This window comes from Theropithecus gelada, chromosome 7a (assembly GCF_003255815.1).
Source record: "Theropithecus gelada isolate Dixy chromosome 7a, Tgel_1.0, whole genome shotgun sequence".
Lineage (NCBI taxonomy): Eukaryota > Metazoa > Chordata > Mammalia > Primates > Cercopithecidae > Theropithecus > Theropithecus gelada.
In genome coordinates, this window is record NC_037674.1 from 43,238,202 (window position 1) to 43,255,427 (window position 17,226).

Sequence of the window (17,226 nt, forward strand, 5' to 3'; positions counted from 1 at the left end):
AGTAATGTTCCCTCTTCCATTCCAGATTTTAGTTTCTTGAGTCTCCTCACTTATTTTCTTGGTCAGTGTAGCTAAAAGTTTGTCAGTTTTTCTGTTTAAAAAAAAAAAAAAAAAAAAAAAAAAAAAAAAAATTTTTTTTTTTTTTTTTTGAAACATAGTTTCACTCTTGTTTCCCAGGCTGGAGTGCAATGGCGCAATCTCGGCTCAGCACAACATCTGCCTGCCGGGTTCAAGCCATTCTCCTGCCTCAGCCTCCAGAGTAGCTGAGATTACAGGCGTGCGCTACCACGCCCAGCTGATTTTGTATTTTTAGTAGAGACAGGGTTTCTCCATGTTGGTCAAGCTAGTCTTGAACTCCCGACCTCAGGTGATCTGCCTGCCTCGGCCTCCCAAAGGGCTGAGATTACAGGCATGAGCCACCATGCCCAGCCAAAAGATTTTTTTTCATTTAAAGTGAAACCGACTTTTGGTTTCATTGATTTTCTCTATTGTTTTTTTCTGTTCTCTGTTTTGTTTATTTCTGCTTTAATTTTATTATTTTCTTTTTTTCTGCTTTGAGTTTAGTTTTAGCTTGATGTTCTCCTTCTGCTTAAGGTAGAAAGTTAGGATATTGATTTGAGATCTTTCTTCTTATTTAATGTAGGTTATAAATTTTCCTCTAAGCATGGCTTTAGTTGCATCCTAGAAGTTTTGGTGTGTTGTGTTATTTTCATTAATCTCAAAGTATTTTCCATTTTTCTATGACAGAAATCTCTTGTGATTTCTTTCTGACCCATTTTTATTTAGGTATGTGCTGTTTAATTTCCACATATATGCACTTGAGAAGAATGTATTCTCCTGTGGTTAAGTGAAGTATCCTTTTCATGTCAGTTAATTCTGATTGGTTTGTAATACTGTTCAGTATTTTCTTATTAATCTTCTGTGTAGTTTTGTCCTTTTCTGAAAGTGAGATATTGAAGTCTGAAAAACTAATATTTTTGAGTTGTCTGTTTCTCCTTTCAGTTCTTTCAGTTTATGTTTCATATATTTTGGCATGCATGCTAGGTGCATGCATGTTTATAATTGTTATGTCTTCTTGGTTGGTTGATCCTTTTATCATTAGAAAATGTCTTTGTCTCTAGTAACAATATTTAATAATAGTTATCTAAAAGACTATTTTTTCCACTAGTATAGTCACTCCAGCTCCCTGTTGGTTACTATTTGAATAGTATATCTTTTTTCATCATTTTTCAACCTGTTTGTGTCTTTAAATGTAAAATACCTCTGTTGTAGACAGCATATAGTTGGATCATTTTTTTAAAAATTAATTCTGCCAATCTCTTATTTAATTAGAGTGCTTAAACCTTTTACATTTAATTTAATTACTAACAAGGTGAGATGTATCTCTCCCATTCTATTTGTTTTCTATGTGTCATGCCTTTCATGTTCTGTTATTGCTTTTTTTATGTCAAATAGATATTTTCAAATGTACCATTTAAATTTCCCATGGTTTCTTTTGCTCTATTTTTTTTAGTTATATTGTTAATGTTGCCCTAGGGATTACAATTAACTTCTTAACTTATAACAATTTACTTCGGATTAATACTAACTTTATTTTAATAGTATACAAAAGGCCGGGCATGGTGGCTCATGCCTGTAATCCCCGCACTTTGGGAGGCTGAGGTGGGCAGATCACCTGAGATCAGGAGTTCGAGATTAGCCTGGCCAATTTGGTGAAACCCCATCTCTACTAAAAAAAAAAAAAATACAAAAATTAGCCAGACGCAGTGGTGCATGCCTGTAATCCCAGCTACTCGGGAGGCTGAAGCTGGAGAATAGCTTGTACCCAGGAGGCAGAGGTTGCAGTGAGCCAAGATCGCGCCACTGCACTCCAGACCGGGCGACAGAGTGAACTTTGCTTCTGTATCGCTCAATTTCTTCTCATCTCTTTTATGCTGTTATTGTCATATAAGTTACGTTCTTATACATTGTGTGTCCAAAACAAATTTAAAATTATGCCATTGTCTCTTAAGTCATATAGGAGAACAAAAGAGATACAAACAAAACATACATTTATCCTGTCTTTTATATTTGCCTATGCAGTTACCTTTACCAGTGTTCTTTATTTCTTCATGTGGATCTGAGTTACTGTCTTTTAACTTCAGTCTAAATTTCCTTCAGTCTGAAAGACTGTATTTTATTTCTTGTAGGGTAGGTCAACTAATGATTAATTCTCAGTATTCTGAGATAAATTTTCCAGTTTATTTGAGAGTATCTTAATTTCTCCTTCAGTTTTGTAGAATAGTTTTCGCTAGATATAGAATTTTTGGTTTACAATCTTTTTCTTTCAGCTGTTCAAATATGTCATTCGCCTGCCTCTGACCTCTGTGGTTTCTGATGAGTAATCAGCTCTTGATCTTTTTGAGGATTATTTGTAACTGAAATGTCACTTCTCTTGCTGCTTTCAAGATTTTCTTTATGTCTTTGGCTATGGATAGTTTGATAATAATGTGTATAGGTATAGATCTCTTTTGACTTTATCCTATGTGAAGTATACTGAGCTTCTTGGATGTGTAAATTCACTTTTTAACATCAAATTTAGGAAGTTTGGGGTCATTGTTTTCTCAAATATTCTTTCCATTCCTTCCTTTTCTCCTCCCTTTCTAATCTCCTGTTATGCGTATGTTTGTATGCTGGATGGTGTTCTCCAGGTCTCTGAGAATGTGTTCATTTTTCTTCATTTTCTTTTCTTTTCATCATTAGACTGGATAATCTCCATGGACCTATCTTTACCTCCTTTGATTCTTTCTTCTGCTTTCTCAGATACGCTGTTGATCCTGTCTAATAAATTTTCATTTCAGTTATTATACTTTTCTACTTCAGAATTATATTTGGTTACAGATGACTTCAGGGAACAAAGAAAAGTGACAGATCACAGAGAACAAACCAGTAACTTTGGAATCACGAGCAAAAAGTTCAAACCTACCGAGCCACAGATGAATGAGTTTCTAAATGCCTTGAATACCACTACCTCAGCTAAAATTAAATTCTGTCAGTTTGCATCATAGTAGTATCACATTGCATGAGACTTTTTAAACTGCAAAAGGTTCACGTGTGATTCTCAAGCTATGTCACATCATGGGGAAACCTTTTAATTTTTTTTTTTTTTTGAGACAGGGTCTCGCTCTGTCACCCAGGATGGAGTGCAGTAGTGCAATCTCTGCTCACTGCAACCTTCGCCTCCCAGGTTCAAGCGATTCTCCTGCCTCAGCCTTCTGAGTAGCTGGGACTACAGAGTAGTGTACACCACCTTGCCCAGCTCATTTTTATTTTTTTGGTAGAGATGGGGTTTCACCATGTCTCCTAGGCTGGTCTCAAACTCCTGACCTCAAGTGATCTTTCCACCTTGGCCTCCCAAAGTGCTGGAATTACAGGTGTGAGCCACTGTGCCTGGCCACCTTTTAAATCTTTAGCTTCTGAAACTTCAAAGGTTCAGGTCTTCTCTGAGCTCTGCCGTCAGCTGACTCTTGGCTTTAACTAGAACATTCACATCGCTGGGATTATTTTCCCCACCTGTCAAGTAAGGTCGCTGGACTGATCTTTAATGTCCTTTTCTGCACTAATGTTTGATAGGTCTAAGAGTTGCCATTTTTGATAGATCTGTAGGATAGACATGATAATAAAACAGAGAAAAATTAAACCAACCCCCTCTGCCATTTTTAACCTGGTAAGAATTACTGAATTGCAGAAAAAGAACTCATCAAACTTAACAGGAACTCTTAATCCTGAGTGGATCTGCCACATCGTTTTTTCACCGATGACATTTTTCTCTAATGGACATGAAAAGGACAAGATGAATCAGTGATGGCACAGAGCCAGCTGTGTAAAGATTTAGCCATATGAATAGTTAAGGAAAGTGGGTCTAACTGAGGTTAAAAACCAGTGAACTACCTCAAAGTTAGATTCCTTTTTGGCTTCTTCTACTGATAATGGTGGTAAGGTAATCTTTGCTTTTTGGGTTTAGCTTGTTGAAACCATTGTCCATTTAGTTAATTAAGCCCTGATTTATATCCTTTGTAAAAGTGAATTCTCTTAGAAGTTGTTACTGGTACATCTGGATGGATTTTCACCTCCTAGTTTTAAGCCATTCAGGTCATTCACTTCATAAGGGATTGGTCCAATAAGCTGCATTTGTCAGTCTTGCAAATACCAGCATGTAAAGCTTGATCTTTTTTATTCTGTTTATCCTTCATACTGCCAATTTATCTGAAAGATCAATGAGAACATAAAATGTTTTTCTGCTGTATTCTCACTTTTATTACATCTGTAATAAAAATGTCATTTTAGTAAATAAGGATGGTTCAGTTCATATCAGATTTTTTTTCATTATCTTCCCAGTAGCACCCAGAGCCAAAGTGTAATGTTTAGTTACACTTTGGTTTCCCAGTTTCTTGTTCAAATCTGCAAACTATGAGCAAAGGTTAACTAAGAGTGATCATTTTTCTGTATCTGCTTTAAATGGGATAAATATAAAGCCAGTAGCCATATATATAATATATGCATGTGTCTGTATGCATATAAAAATATTTGTCAAATACTCTGAAATAATTTTTTTGTAGAACCGAAGGACTATACCTCAATTTGACTCTTAAAGAAAGATGATTACATGTTGTTAAAATAGATCTCATAATCATATCATTAATGAGCAAAGTAGTGGTTCTCTGCATATATTCCAGCTTTTGTTGGATTAATGTGAAAATTCTAAGATATTACCCGGATTTACATTTGAGAAAAACTGTTACAAAAGGCAGGCACCTAAATGTAATTGTCATATTGATCTTTATAATTTTGTGTATGTATTTAAGTTTACATAAAGTATAGTTTCTTAGCTTGCCTTTGACTAGTTTCTTTCAGTTTGTCATGTATGCAACTATACACTTCAGAATAAAATGAAAATATCCACTTATACTTCATCAGGAAGTACGATTATGTTATAGATAACATTGGACTAAAAACAAGTTTTATACTACACATCCAATGTATGGTGTAGGAAGTGTAAGAACATAGTCTCACAGTGAATACACAGGAGGAGCCCAGTGCATTGTTCGGGTAGTTTCATTTGTAGTAATATGGCATGTTTATCTCTACAGGGGGATCTTTGGATGTATATAGGAAAATGCCAGAACACGTCCTTGGAAGAATTGCAGTAGCAGTAAGTATATGGCTTCAGTTTTAGGAAATTTCAGTGATTTAATCCTTATAATCAAGCTCACTCTTCTTATATTCTCAATGTCTTTTCTTGTTCTTCAATCCCAGTTGGCTCCCAAGACCTTCTTGACTTTCTCCTGTTTTGTTCTTTCTTCTTTTCATAGACCAGCCCACCCACCGTCACAACATAGTCACACACTTATGTATTCCAACCTGTTCTAGTTTCATGTGTTTGCAGGGACCTTGCTGTTCTTGTTGACTCGTAAAATTTCCAAGTTGTTCTTAAAAAAAAAAAAAAAAAAAAAACTGCTTTTTTGTTTTGTTTTCACATTTTGTAGTTATGTTTAGCATATGTTTCGCAAATACTTAAGTCTGTTATTAAAGCAGTCTATGAGAAAACACTAATTTGTTAAGAACAAAGTAGTATTAGTAAAGATTTTTTGCAGTCTTTTTATGTTCTTGGTTTTTAATTTTTTCATCAACTATATCTAGAAATTTATTCCCTTTGTGATTTAAAGCAGTTTTTCCATATTCATGTATTTTCTATATACACTAATATACTGATGAAATTGAACTAACATTACTATAATGTTCTCATAAGTTCTGTATTTCACATTTATAATAATGTAGGTTAAACAGTGTCTGAGAGAAGTCATGGGGTGGTGTAATAGTAAACAATTGCTAAGCTAAAGACACTATGATAACTTCAGTGGTTTATTGCAGAACAAAGTGATTGTACCATGTACCATATAATTAAATGGCTGATTTTCACATTCATTATGCATCAGACTGACAACTCAAATTCTTTAATCCAACATGGACACTTATTTAGTCTTAGTTCATTGTAATTCACAGCTTTCCTTTTTTCTTTCTAATTATTAGTGTGAACTGCCCTGGGTGATGAGAACTTTCTTTTCTGATGCTATTGCTGCTAAGTAGCTTCTCATCTACATGTGTAGGTAGATTAGTATGAAATTTGAGTACTAAAATCACTATTTTAGATGAAAATAAAAATGTTTCATTTCCTGTTCTAATGCCAGGAGAGTGAATGCTTTGTGGCTTTTGGCAGTTCTTGGCTGTAAAGTTTAATAACATGTATAATAAAGGGCAAAAAAAGGCAAGGATACCAGTTGAAAAAGAAAAAAGTATACAAGTTCTATACACTCAATTATCTATGGAACTTGGCAAAAATAGAAATCTCCCATCTTCAGTAGAGAAGCATGTTCTTCCTGAACTTCATAAATCTTACTTCCCTCTTGTTTAGGGCATCCACACAAGGCCACCAATCTTTTCAATTCTACTGGAGTAGGAAAACTGTTGAAGTGAATAGAGTCAGCAGAAAAAATAATTCAGCGTCAAATGCAGGGCTTGCCTATTAAGTGAATGAAAATATGACACAAATTATTTTAGTGAAAGGCATTAAAGTAAGTGCTACTCCAAAGGATTGTTTATATTTGCTCTTACATTTTTTTTTATTAGGGGTTTTTCCCCCTAAATATGTGTCCAATTTCTCCAGCTTTTATGACTCATCATGTCATAGTAATGAAAACTACATACAGCTGTAGTAGAAGAAATGCTTTTAATAATTTTGCTTTTTGTCTGCCACTTTTTATAAATTCTGCAGGAGCCTGGGTTTGTGTAATGCCTCCAAAGTGTATTTTTTTTTTTTTTAATGTATCCTGAATAGGCTACAAATTTGAATGATCATTTGTTGCAGCTGACGAACACCAGATTGGCCCATGGCTAATACCTGACACTGGGAGGGTTGTACTAGTCAAAATAAGACTAGCAAATTGATGGGCTGTGGGTTATGGTGTGTAAACTAAATATTCCCACAGTCTGATTGTGTTCCCAGTATCCTTGGTCATCTCTCCAAAAGTGTACTGAAGATGGCATCAACATCTTTCCCTTGAGTTCCCTCATTGAGGCCAAGAAAGCACAAGGGTGCTATTGCCAAGTGAAAAGCAACAGAATCAGAAAGAGAGAGTGGGAAAATCGGTGTATATTGAATACTTCCTGTGCTAATCACTAATGCATGCTGTCTATACAAATATTATGTCATTTAGTCTTTACAGCCACCGTGTAAAGTGTGGACTATTGAACATACTCTGTGCACATGCAAGATGAGGTTTGGAAAAGTTAACCAGCTTGCCCAGAGTTATCATCTAATTAGTCAGTACAAATTTGAACACAGGGCTGTCTGACACCATACTCCTTGCTTTCTCAGTGTGTTCTCCTAACAGAATGAGAAAAAAAAAAAAAAAAAATAGAGGCAAGAGTGAAAGAAAGAGCTAGGCTAAAAAATAAAAAAAGAGACTTATGAATGAGAAAATAATGGAGCAACACAATTGCTTCAGATTCTTTTCATGTCTTTAGGTATCTCTCTTTTCCCAAATTAACTTTATTTTCCAGGGTCTAATAATCTGGCATGCAAGGCAGATTCATAGGTCCAAGGTTCATTACAGCATGGACCTCTGTTGACCTCTGTGATATGTTGTTCAAATTTTCTCCTGTAAAATGTATGGCAAGAGAGTTCCCCCCCCCCCACCAAGGAATTTATACATACCTGGTTTCAGCCTTCCAACTTGCTCAGTGACTCAGTGGTTTTTCTCTACTATCCATTTGAATATGGTCTCCTATAAAGAGGAATGAATGCCTTTCTGCCTTTCCCTGCCACCCAACACATTCTGTTTTTCTTCTCATTTCTGAAGCAGTGACATTGTGTACTGTATTTTGAGTGCTAATGTTGATTGAAGTTGTCCCTGAAAGGAGGTGCACTTGACATGTCAAGGAGTGAGTGATTGACAACAGATATAAGTACTTTTAGTGTCAAGGCTTTGTCAAGTCATTGTTGTGAAACCCAGCCTACTGAATACCAATAATATCCTTTAGATTTTTCAGTTCACAGATTTCTAGCTCCTTTTTCACCAGAATTTACATGTTTCTAAAGGAAAATGTAGTGTATTTTGACAAAGAATAAGAATATTTTCTTTTTGAATCTCTAACATAGTGAATAATTTTAGCAAATATTATAAAATCAGTATTTGTTTTATTTTTTCTAACTGATAATCAGAATATATTGGATTGCCTTTCCCTACATGTTTTCTGAAAATTCATTTTGTATGGAACCAATTTTTAGCGGTGAGCTATCTTTAATGGATAGTTTTTATAACATGCAGCTAAGCTTCTAAGTTGAAAATTTTAACCCTACTTCCTCAGAACGGAGAAGATGATCACCTCCATGCTAAATAAGATGATCTCCTCCTATTACTCAGAGAGAAAATTGTTATCGTTATGGATGTTACTTTTTATAAACATTTAAAGAAATATTTTTGTTATGTTTCCTTCTGTGATAAAATTATCATTATTAATATTTTGATATTTTCTTGCTGTATTGTCTTCCTGTCCAGAATACATGTGTTTTATTGTAATGCCAGTTATTTCCAAACTCTGGAAGAAGTCATTTGCTATAAAAATGTATGCTGTTCTCTTAAAATAGACAAACATATACCGGGATTGATGAATCTATGTAAGCAAATCTTTCAGGAGCACATTGCACCCTTTGAGAACAATTAAAATATGTTAACCTCTGCTCAGTATTAATTGATATAGATTTTTGTCTTCTAGATCTTTTGGAAATTGGCTTTCTCCCATTGCATTTCTTATTTTACAGTTGCTCTTAGGCTTCCTTGATCAACTCGAATCCTTGCATATTTAGCCCCTAACGCACTTCTTACCATTTTCAAGATATGTAAACCACTCAGTTACTTCTCATGGTAATGGTAGGTTTTCTTGTTCTTATAGTCCTGACTTACCCGGAATTCTCTATAATGATGAATACTTTTAAATCTTACAGTAAATTTTGACTAGTAGTGATTTGTTCAGTGTATCTGGTGTCAAATTATGAATAGTCAACCTTGAAATTGGTAAGTTCACACTCGTGTGCATATAGGGTCAATGGTTATGAATAAAACATGTGCATTTCCTTTTATAGCAATTTATATGTAAAGATTTTTTAAGTTTTTAATGGTGACCACTGATTAAATTTTCTACATAGAAGGGAGTACTTGTAACCCATATACTTAGGGTCATGAAAACACCTTTTTCTCAGTATCTCATTCAACTAATTACTCTTAACTCACACTATGAAAGTGAAAACTGCAAATCTAATTCAGATGTTTGTATTTTCTCATTTTATTTCCTTGACCTGTCTTTTTAATACCTTGCCTTGTCAACATACATGCTTTGCGCCAGCCAGACTGGCTTGTGAGGACCATCTTGATATACTTTGTTCTTTCCTACTCCAATATACTTTATAAATTTGGAGGGACCTTTTTGTTTTGAGATTATTTTAATCTTATAGAAAAGTTGTGAGACTAATACAAAAAATTCCCACAGATGCTTCACCTATATTCCCTAGTTGTTAACAGTTTACCACATTTGGTTAAAAATCTATAAACATATTTTTTCCTGAAACATTTGAGAATAAGTTACAGATACCACGGCCTTTATCCCAAAATATGTTAGGTATCTATTTCCTAAGAACAAACACATTATCTTACGTAATCACTGATTAAAATCAGGAAACTAGTATTGATACAATATTATTATCTACTCAACAGCCCTTATTTGAATTTCACCAATTGTCCAATAATACCCTGTATAGACCAAAGAAAAAAAATTCTGGTTCTGGAAGTCTAGGATTATTCTTTGCATTTGGTTGTCATGTCTCTCTAATGCCTCAGTGTTTGTCTTTCATGACTTTGATATTTTGGAAGAGTATATTGCCCCAATACTTTGATTATATATTTCTACCTTCACCTAAACACTTCCTTCTCTTTTTTTCATTTAAGTTAAATCCGTTACTCAAGACACAATACCTTAGTAAACCTTTCTGACTCCTGATGGGAAAAGCAGTTTCTATTCTACCCACTGCCTTATTTCATCAGTTGACTTTTTTTAAATGTCTCTCCAGGCCAGGCATGGTGACTCCCACCTGTAGTCCCAGGGATTTGGGAGGCCAAGGCAGGAGGATCCCTTGAGGCCAGGAGTTCAAGACCAGCCTGGACAACAAAACAAGATCACATCTCTACAAAAAATATTTTAAAATTAGCAGGGTGTGGTGGTGGGCACCTGTAGTCCCATCTACTCAGGAGGCTGAGATGGGAGGATTGTTTGATCCCAGGAGTTTGAGGTTACAGTGTGCTATGATTGCACCACTGCACTCCAGCCTGGGCAACAGTGAGATCTTGTCTCAGAAGAAAAGTTTCTCCTTGGTCATAGTGTCCTGACTTCAGAAAAAGTTTTGCACAGAGAAGTATAGAAAATTAAGAAAGCCATTGTCCGTTTTTCCTGTCCGTCTCCTTGCCTGGCTTAGCATCATTATGAATTCAGCATAGGTACTTCCAGATTATTTTATATACACATGCACTTATTTCTTTCATTTGGAATACCTTATCTTCAGAAGATTATAAGCTCATTAAAGGTAGGAACTGTGGCTTTTGCATTTGGTTTTCCCGCAAAGCCTCACACAGAAACAGGAGATGTTCAGTAAATGCTTATTGATTGACAGAGTTTTAAAGGAAGAGTTAGGCCAGGCGTGGTGGCTTATGCCTGTAATCCCAGCACTTTGGGAGGCTGAGGCAGGAGGATCACTTAAGCCTAGGAGTTCAAGACCAGCTTAGGCAACATTAGTGAGATCCCTGTTTCTACCAAAAAAAAAAAAAATAGCCAGGCGTGGTGGTACACACCTGTGGTCCCAGCTACTCAGGCAGCTGAAGGGGGAGGATTGCTTGAGCCCAGGAGGTCAAGGATACAGTGAGCAGTGATTGTACCCCACAGCACTACAGCCTAGGTGACAGGGTGATACCCTGTCTCAAAAAAAAATGTTGATATATTTAAATATGGAAAGTTCCTTATAAAAACCATAATTGATAATTGTACTGTTTTCTTTTTCCTAAATTTAGGTTGTTAAAGGCCTTACTTATTTGTGGAGTTTAAAGATTTTACATAGAGGTATGTGCTGGGCTTATAAGCTTGGGCTTAATTGGGTGGGGTTGGGTCTCTCCAGATACCTTGATTTTTAAAGTAAGTGTTCTGACATTTAAGCCAGCTGATACATCTGGTACTCAAAAAGATGGCTGCTTTATAAATGTTATGTTTCTTGTTTTCTCCATCAACTGCTCTCATTTAGATTATAAACTTGGTAGCGTGTTTTTGTGAATCACCTTTGTCAAACTTGTAAAAAGGTATTTCATAGTATTTGAAAATAACAGGATCTTGTTTGTCTTACTTAACTCTTGTTAATGCAAAACCTTTGCTTTCTGTACAGTTACATCCTTCCTTCTAATAACATTTCAGATAGTATCACACACTGTTCCTTAAGAGATTGCTTCACATACCTGGAAAGAAAAACTTTATTTTTAATTTTTTTTAAAGATGGGATCTTGCTATGTTGGCCAGGTTGGTGTTAAACCCCTAGCCTCAAGCAATCCCCCTACCTTGGCCTCCCAGAGTGCTAGGATTCAGATGTGAGCCATCGCGCCTGGCCAAAAGTAAAACTTTAAATAAGATATTGGTGAAAGCATCAGGAATAGTCCCCTTGTCCGGTAACAGAACACATGAGAGAATAATCAGATAACTGTTGAATATTGCAAAAGGAATCTCCTTTTGTTTTTTTAATGTTCCCAAAATATCTTAATTCATTTGGAGCAAATTATTAAGTGAGAAAGAGACTATAACAAAGCAACTTCAAGGCCTAGTGTTACTAACAGTGCTGTTTAATTTTACACATCTGCTCATCTTAGCTTTATGTGCATTTGGGGAATGGAACAGCATACACATTAGATATGATTAAAGGAAAGTTTTTTTTTAAGAGTGTAAACTGTGAGATGGAGAAAACAACTGATATTTTCAACTGTGATGTCATACCTGTCACTACAGGTTGTTTTCTTTTGTGGTGGTTTTAATATCCTAGTGATTCCACATCTCTTCTGAAATCCTCCTCCTTCTTTTTAATGAGGGTATCTAGATTTTGACAAATAAAATATTCAGGGTTTTGAGGGTATTTATTCTGACTAAATGAAATCATAAACTAGATTTCTTTTTAAAGCCAGTCCACTCCATTTCTAGAGTATAGTTGGTGCGAAAGGTAAGTGTAGGGAGAGTGAGTTTTGTTAGTATTACTTTCTCTGGGTATAAATAAGTGTGTGAACACATTTGGTGGATGAAAGAAAAATTGAGCATTTTTGACTACCAAGAGCAAGAGATAACAATATTTAACATTGTATAACTTGTATTGTTTCTATTCCCTGTACTTTTACCTCCCCACACCCAGCAACCCATAAAGTGGTGATAGCCATTTTAATAAGAATTAACCCAATGGTCAGTTCTCAAAATTTTATTGATTTTTTTAAAATGGACATCTGCCATCCATTTGACAAAAGAACTAAAGGGAAAACATCCATTCTTAATAGCAAAGCTTTCTTTAAACGGACAGTGCCATGGAAATTCGAGTGTTATTAGAAAGTGAGTGTTAGGATCATCATGTACTCTGGGCATACAGGTTAATTCTGGCTTATAATGAAATCCCTCTCTAGCTATAACTTTGTGCATGGAATCTTAGTAGCACAAAGAACTATGGTGGATAGGGAAATACGTTTTAGTTATTCTGCCATTATCTTGATTTTTCTTCTTTAAAATTAGAAATCATGCTGATAAGTTGATGTACCTTTCGTATTCCTCTATCTAAATTTTTTTGATTTTGATTTTTACTCTGGGTTTGGGGGAAATAACTAAAATTTTCATTTGAAATGGGATCTTGATAGACATGTTTCAAATGGATTTGTCTGGATCTAAAAATAATGTCGAGGGTCAGATTCTCAGTATAATCACTTTATGATCACTGTGACCAAACTTGGTTGACCAGAGCCTGTCAGAAGCCAGTAGGTCCTTTTTTTTCATCCCTGGTTGCAACTTGGGCTAAGAAAGGGCTCTTTTGTTAGTGATGGACAAGGGCTGCAGTGGTTTGACTGATGGAGAACATAGAGGTTTCAAAAGGGAATCCTGGGCCTGTACTTATTTTTTCAGTTGGTGCCAGCCAGCCCAATTCCTACAGAGAATAGCCTGCTATAAAATGCCACTTGTTGTGAGAAGATATCTGTTGGGGACAGATTAGGAGCAGTGGTAGAGGGCTGACAAGTCCTCTCAAGGAATTTCAGTGAATGAGTGTGCACCTACATCTGTCTTGATGGAAAGACTAACGAACTGCAGTGCAGATGAACAGTTATGTCCCAGTAGTTATGGCCACTCAACTACAGAAATAAATATGCTGTGGTAATACACCTCATTAAATATATTCATATTTAGCTTTTGAGTTTCCCAGCTATTCATGGAAACTTTTACTTTCTAGACTTAAAAGCATGTGTTTTTATTGAAGAGTCAAATAAGCCGGATGTCCCTGAAGACTTTTGTAAAGCGTTGTAATGAGAAATTTACCCTAGATTGAGTAGTTGTTAACTTAATATTTTAGAGGTTTTGTCCATATTTAATAACTTGGATTCCATAAAAATAAGATTAAAGATGCCTTTTTATTTACCAAAAAGCTATTTAATTTTCTTCTTGATTAAAAAATTGTAGCTTTTTAGATCAGTTCAATCAGGCAATTAAAGATCAGAGCTTTTAAGTTCAGCTAAGGCAATTAAATAGGTAATATACTTGTTTATGCACTTTTGCTGTATAAGCTCATTGCTGTTCCTTCTTAAAAGCACATGTACTCATTTTTGCTTTCTCTAAATGAATGATGATGGGAATTCTAGCTGAACATGTGTCACATTGTCAAATCAAAGACAGGGGTCCTTCTGCAGCGGCTGGGGAGCCCGGTTTAGGCGTTGTGAGAGGATAGAGAAAAGAAGATGGTGAAAGAGAAATACTAATGAGTGATCTTTACCTCTTCCTCCTTTGTCTTGGTCTAAGTACCTGTGTTCTCCTCTGATCATCATTTTCTAATGCTGTTCTTAAAAAGCAGAGTAGAAAAAAAAAATTGCTTTGTACTTATGGGCACAAATTTCAAAAGATTAAGAAATGGAGACGTGTTCAGTATCTAATGAGAAAAGAGAACAAACTATTTCTCACATTTATGTGGCCTCCTTGGAATACAGTGGTTCTGGATTTTAGCTATAGAAAGTGGATATATAAATAGTATATTACAGAATTTATTAAAGGTAGTTAATGGCTTCCAAACAAACTCTTGAAAACCTGGAGTCTCTCCCATAGTGTATATCCAGTGAGGACTGTAGAGTAGAATGAAATCTGAGCAATAAGCAGTGGCATACCACCCATCTCGTGAGGCTTGTTAGTCTGGTAAAAGTTAGTTTATTTGATAGTATATTATGTTAATTGGAAATTGTTTTGGAAATTGAAGGATAGCAGTTGCTATTCATAATGGATCATCAGATGTTATATTCAATCAGGTGTTACTGTTGTTTATTTTGCTCTTTTTAAGATTTGATTGAGATATAAGTGCAGGGACTTCATAAACTATTGAATGCTAAGAATGTGGCATGTTTTTATTATAACCATGAATTAATCACTTTATTCAGTTAATAAGAATACACCACTCCAAAACCAAGCCAGGGAGAGAGTTTATTATACTTTATATTACTGAGTCAAAAATTATGAAAATCTTTTCTCTAAAATAAACCAAACATGATAATTCCATATGAGGACATAATTATTAAAAATGTTTGAAATGCCCACCAAATTAACCACTGCGGAAAAGTTGTCTTTATTAAAAGGCATATGTGAGAGCACTATAAGCATAGCATGTGCTGACTGTGGGTAAAAACAAAGAAAATGAACAGTGAGAAAATCTGTTAGGCCAGATCCGACATTACAGGAAACATCGCAGCTTCACTTCAAAACATACATCGCCACTAATGAGGTGAGAGCCCTGCATATTAATAAACCTACAGCTCCAGTCATAGCCATCATTACCTACATCAAACATAAATACAAGATTAACACCTATGCCATTTCTTTGGAAGATGTGAGAATGCCCTAGGAGTAACTGCTCTGTCTTTCCCTGAGGATAAAAAATAGAAATACAAGGGTAAGGAGAATAGAACTTAGATTAAGAAAATAAAATTGGCAATCATTCTGGAGCCATCTTACACAGATGCAGAAGTTTATAGAAGAAAAAAAAAAACCTGTATAGTTGGTGTACCAGGAGTTTTTTTTGTATATATGAACCTGGTTAGTTTCATTTACTTTCTCCAATAGGAGAACTTTTTAAAAATACATTTTTGCAGAAATTCTATAGGCAAACACTGCCCAAATAGATTTGTGTTTAAAGAAACTAAGCCTTGTAGTTTCAGTGTACATGTTACAGATTTTATTTTCTACCCTTGGCTTTTCTCTTTTATAAATCTGGCCTCACACAGACTTTCCAATTAGTGCTACCTTTGATACCAAAGCCAGTGTTAGTTTGGTCATTCAGCAACGATTTATTTTATACCTACTACGTTCTAGGCACTGTTCACAGTACTTGAAAGACATCAAGACATGAAACAAAAGATTTCTGTGATCCTAGAACTCATGTTCTAGCAGTGATAGAGTGGGTTGGGAAACGTTCCTTAAACAATACTATACACAATAAATAAGTAAAATACAGAGTGTGTTAGAGGGTTGTTAGTAATAGAAAAGAAAAAGTAGATTGAACTTAGGGGAGGCAAAGAGTAGATTGCGTATTAATCAGGAAACCTCACAGGGAAGATGAGTTTGGAAGGAAGGCTTGAAAGGGGGAGGAAGTAGTCAAGTAGATATATGGGGAAGAGTTAGAGTAGACACCACAGGATGTGCCTGGAGTATCAGTGGAACAGCAAAGAGGCCAGTGTGTCTGTATCTGAGTGTGGGGGACGAAGGTAGAATCAGCTGTTAGGAAAATGTTTTGGTAATTCAGGTAAGTTTCAGGGGCCCAGATCAGGGAGATAGTTATAAAGATGGGGAGAAGTGGTGATTCTGGATATATTTTAAATGTAGAGTCAATAGAATTTCCTGATGGATTGCTTGTGACTTTTAAAAGAAAGAGAGGCGTCAAGGTTGCTTAAATTGCTAACAGTTTAGTATGCTAAAAATACTTCTTGCTACTTTCTTACCCTGAAAAGAGATAACAACAAGAAACCTGATAATATGAAGTGCTGACAAGAATACAGAGCAATTAGAATTCTCATACATTGCTGGCAGAAATATAAAATGGTACAGCTGCTTTGAAAAATAGTTTGGCAATTTCTTGCAACATGATTCAGCAGTCCCCTTCCTAGATATTTACCCAAGATAAATGAAAACATACGTCCACACAAAAACTTTAGGCAACTCTTTATAGTGGCTTTATTCATAATATCTGCAAAGTGGAAACAACCCAAATGTCTTTCAGCTGGTAAATGGAAAAACAGACTGTAATACATCCACAGAGTGGGATATTACTCAGCAATAAAATGAGCTACTGATACATGTAACAACATAGGTGAATATCAGATACTTCATGTTAAATGAAGGAGGCTGACTCAAAGGGTTACCAGCTGTGTGATTCCACTTATATGACATTCTGGAAAAGGCAAAATACATACATGGAAAAAGCAAAATACAATCTTCCATCCTATGGGATGGAACATCAACATCACTGGTTGACAAACAGTGGAGGAGGAGTTGACTATAAAGGCATGAAGGAACATTTTGGTATGTTGGAAATGTTCTGTGTCTTGATTTTGGTGGTAGTTACATGATTATATGTGTTTTTTAGCAAACAAAGGCCTGTGCATCTGAAAAGGGTGAGTGAATTTTACTGTGTATAAATTATGCCTCGGTAAACCAAATTTTAAAATTAAAAAGTAAACCAGACTTAGAGAGAAAAGCTGCTCTTACATCTTGGCCGTGCAGCAGACACTCTAGAAAGAAGTTTCCCCTGCCAAAAGGACAAAGCATTCTTTCAAAGGGTCTTGGTGATTCTGTCATTATTTCTTTCTTTTTTTTTTTTTTTTTTTT

The 17,226-nt window shown here is 35.5% G+C and overlaps 1 protein-coding gene across 2 annotated transcripts in view; it reads left to right on the plus strand.

Moving 5' to 3' along the window:
- MAP2K5 (mitogen-activated protein kinase kinase 5) overlaps nt 1–17,226 on the plus strand; it is a 264,174-nt gene that overhangs the window by 109,500 nt on the left and 137,448 nt on the right. For both annotated transcript variants that reach the window (XM_025390594.1, XM_025390595.1), the window contains exons 12-13: nt 5,130–5,191; nt 11,154–11,202. In XM_025390594.1, the coding sequence (XP_025246379.1) occupies nt 5,130–5,191; nt 11,154–11,202 (111 nt within the window). The remainder of the gene's footprint in view (nt 1–5,129; nt 5,192–11,153; nt 11,203–17,226) is intronic.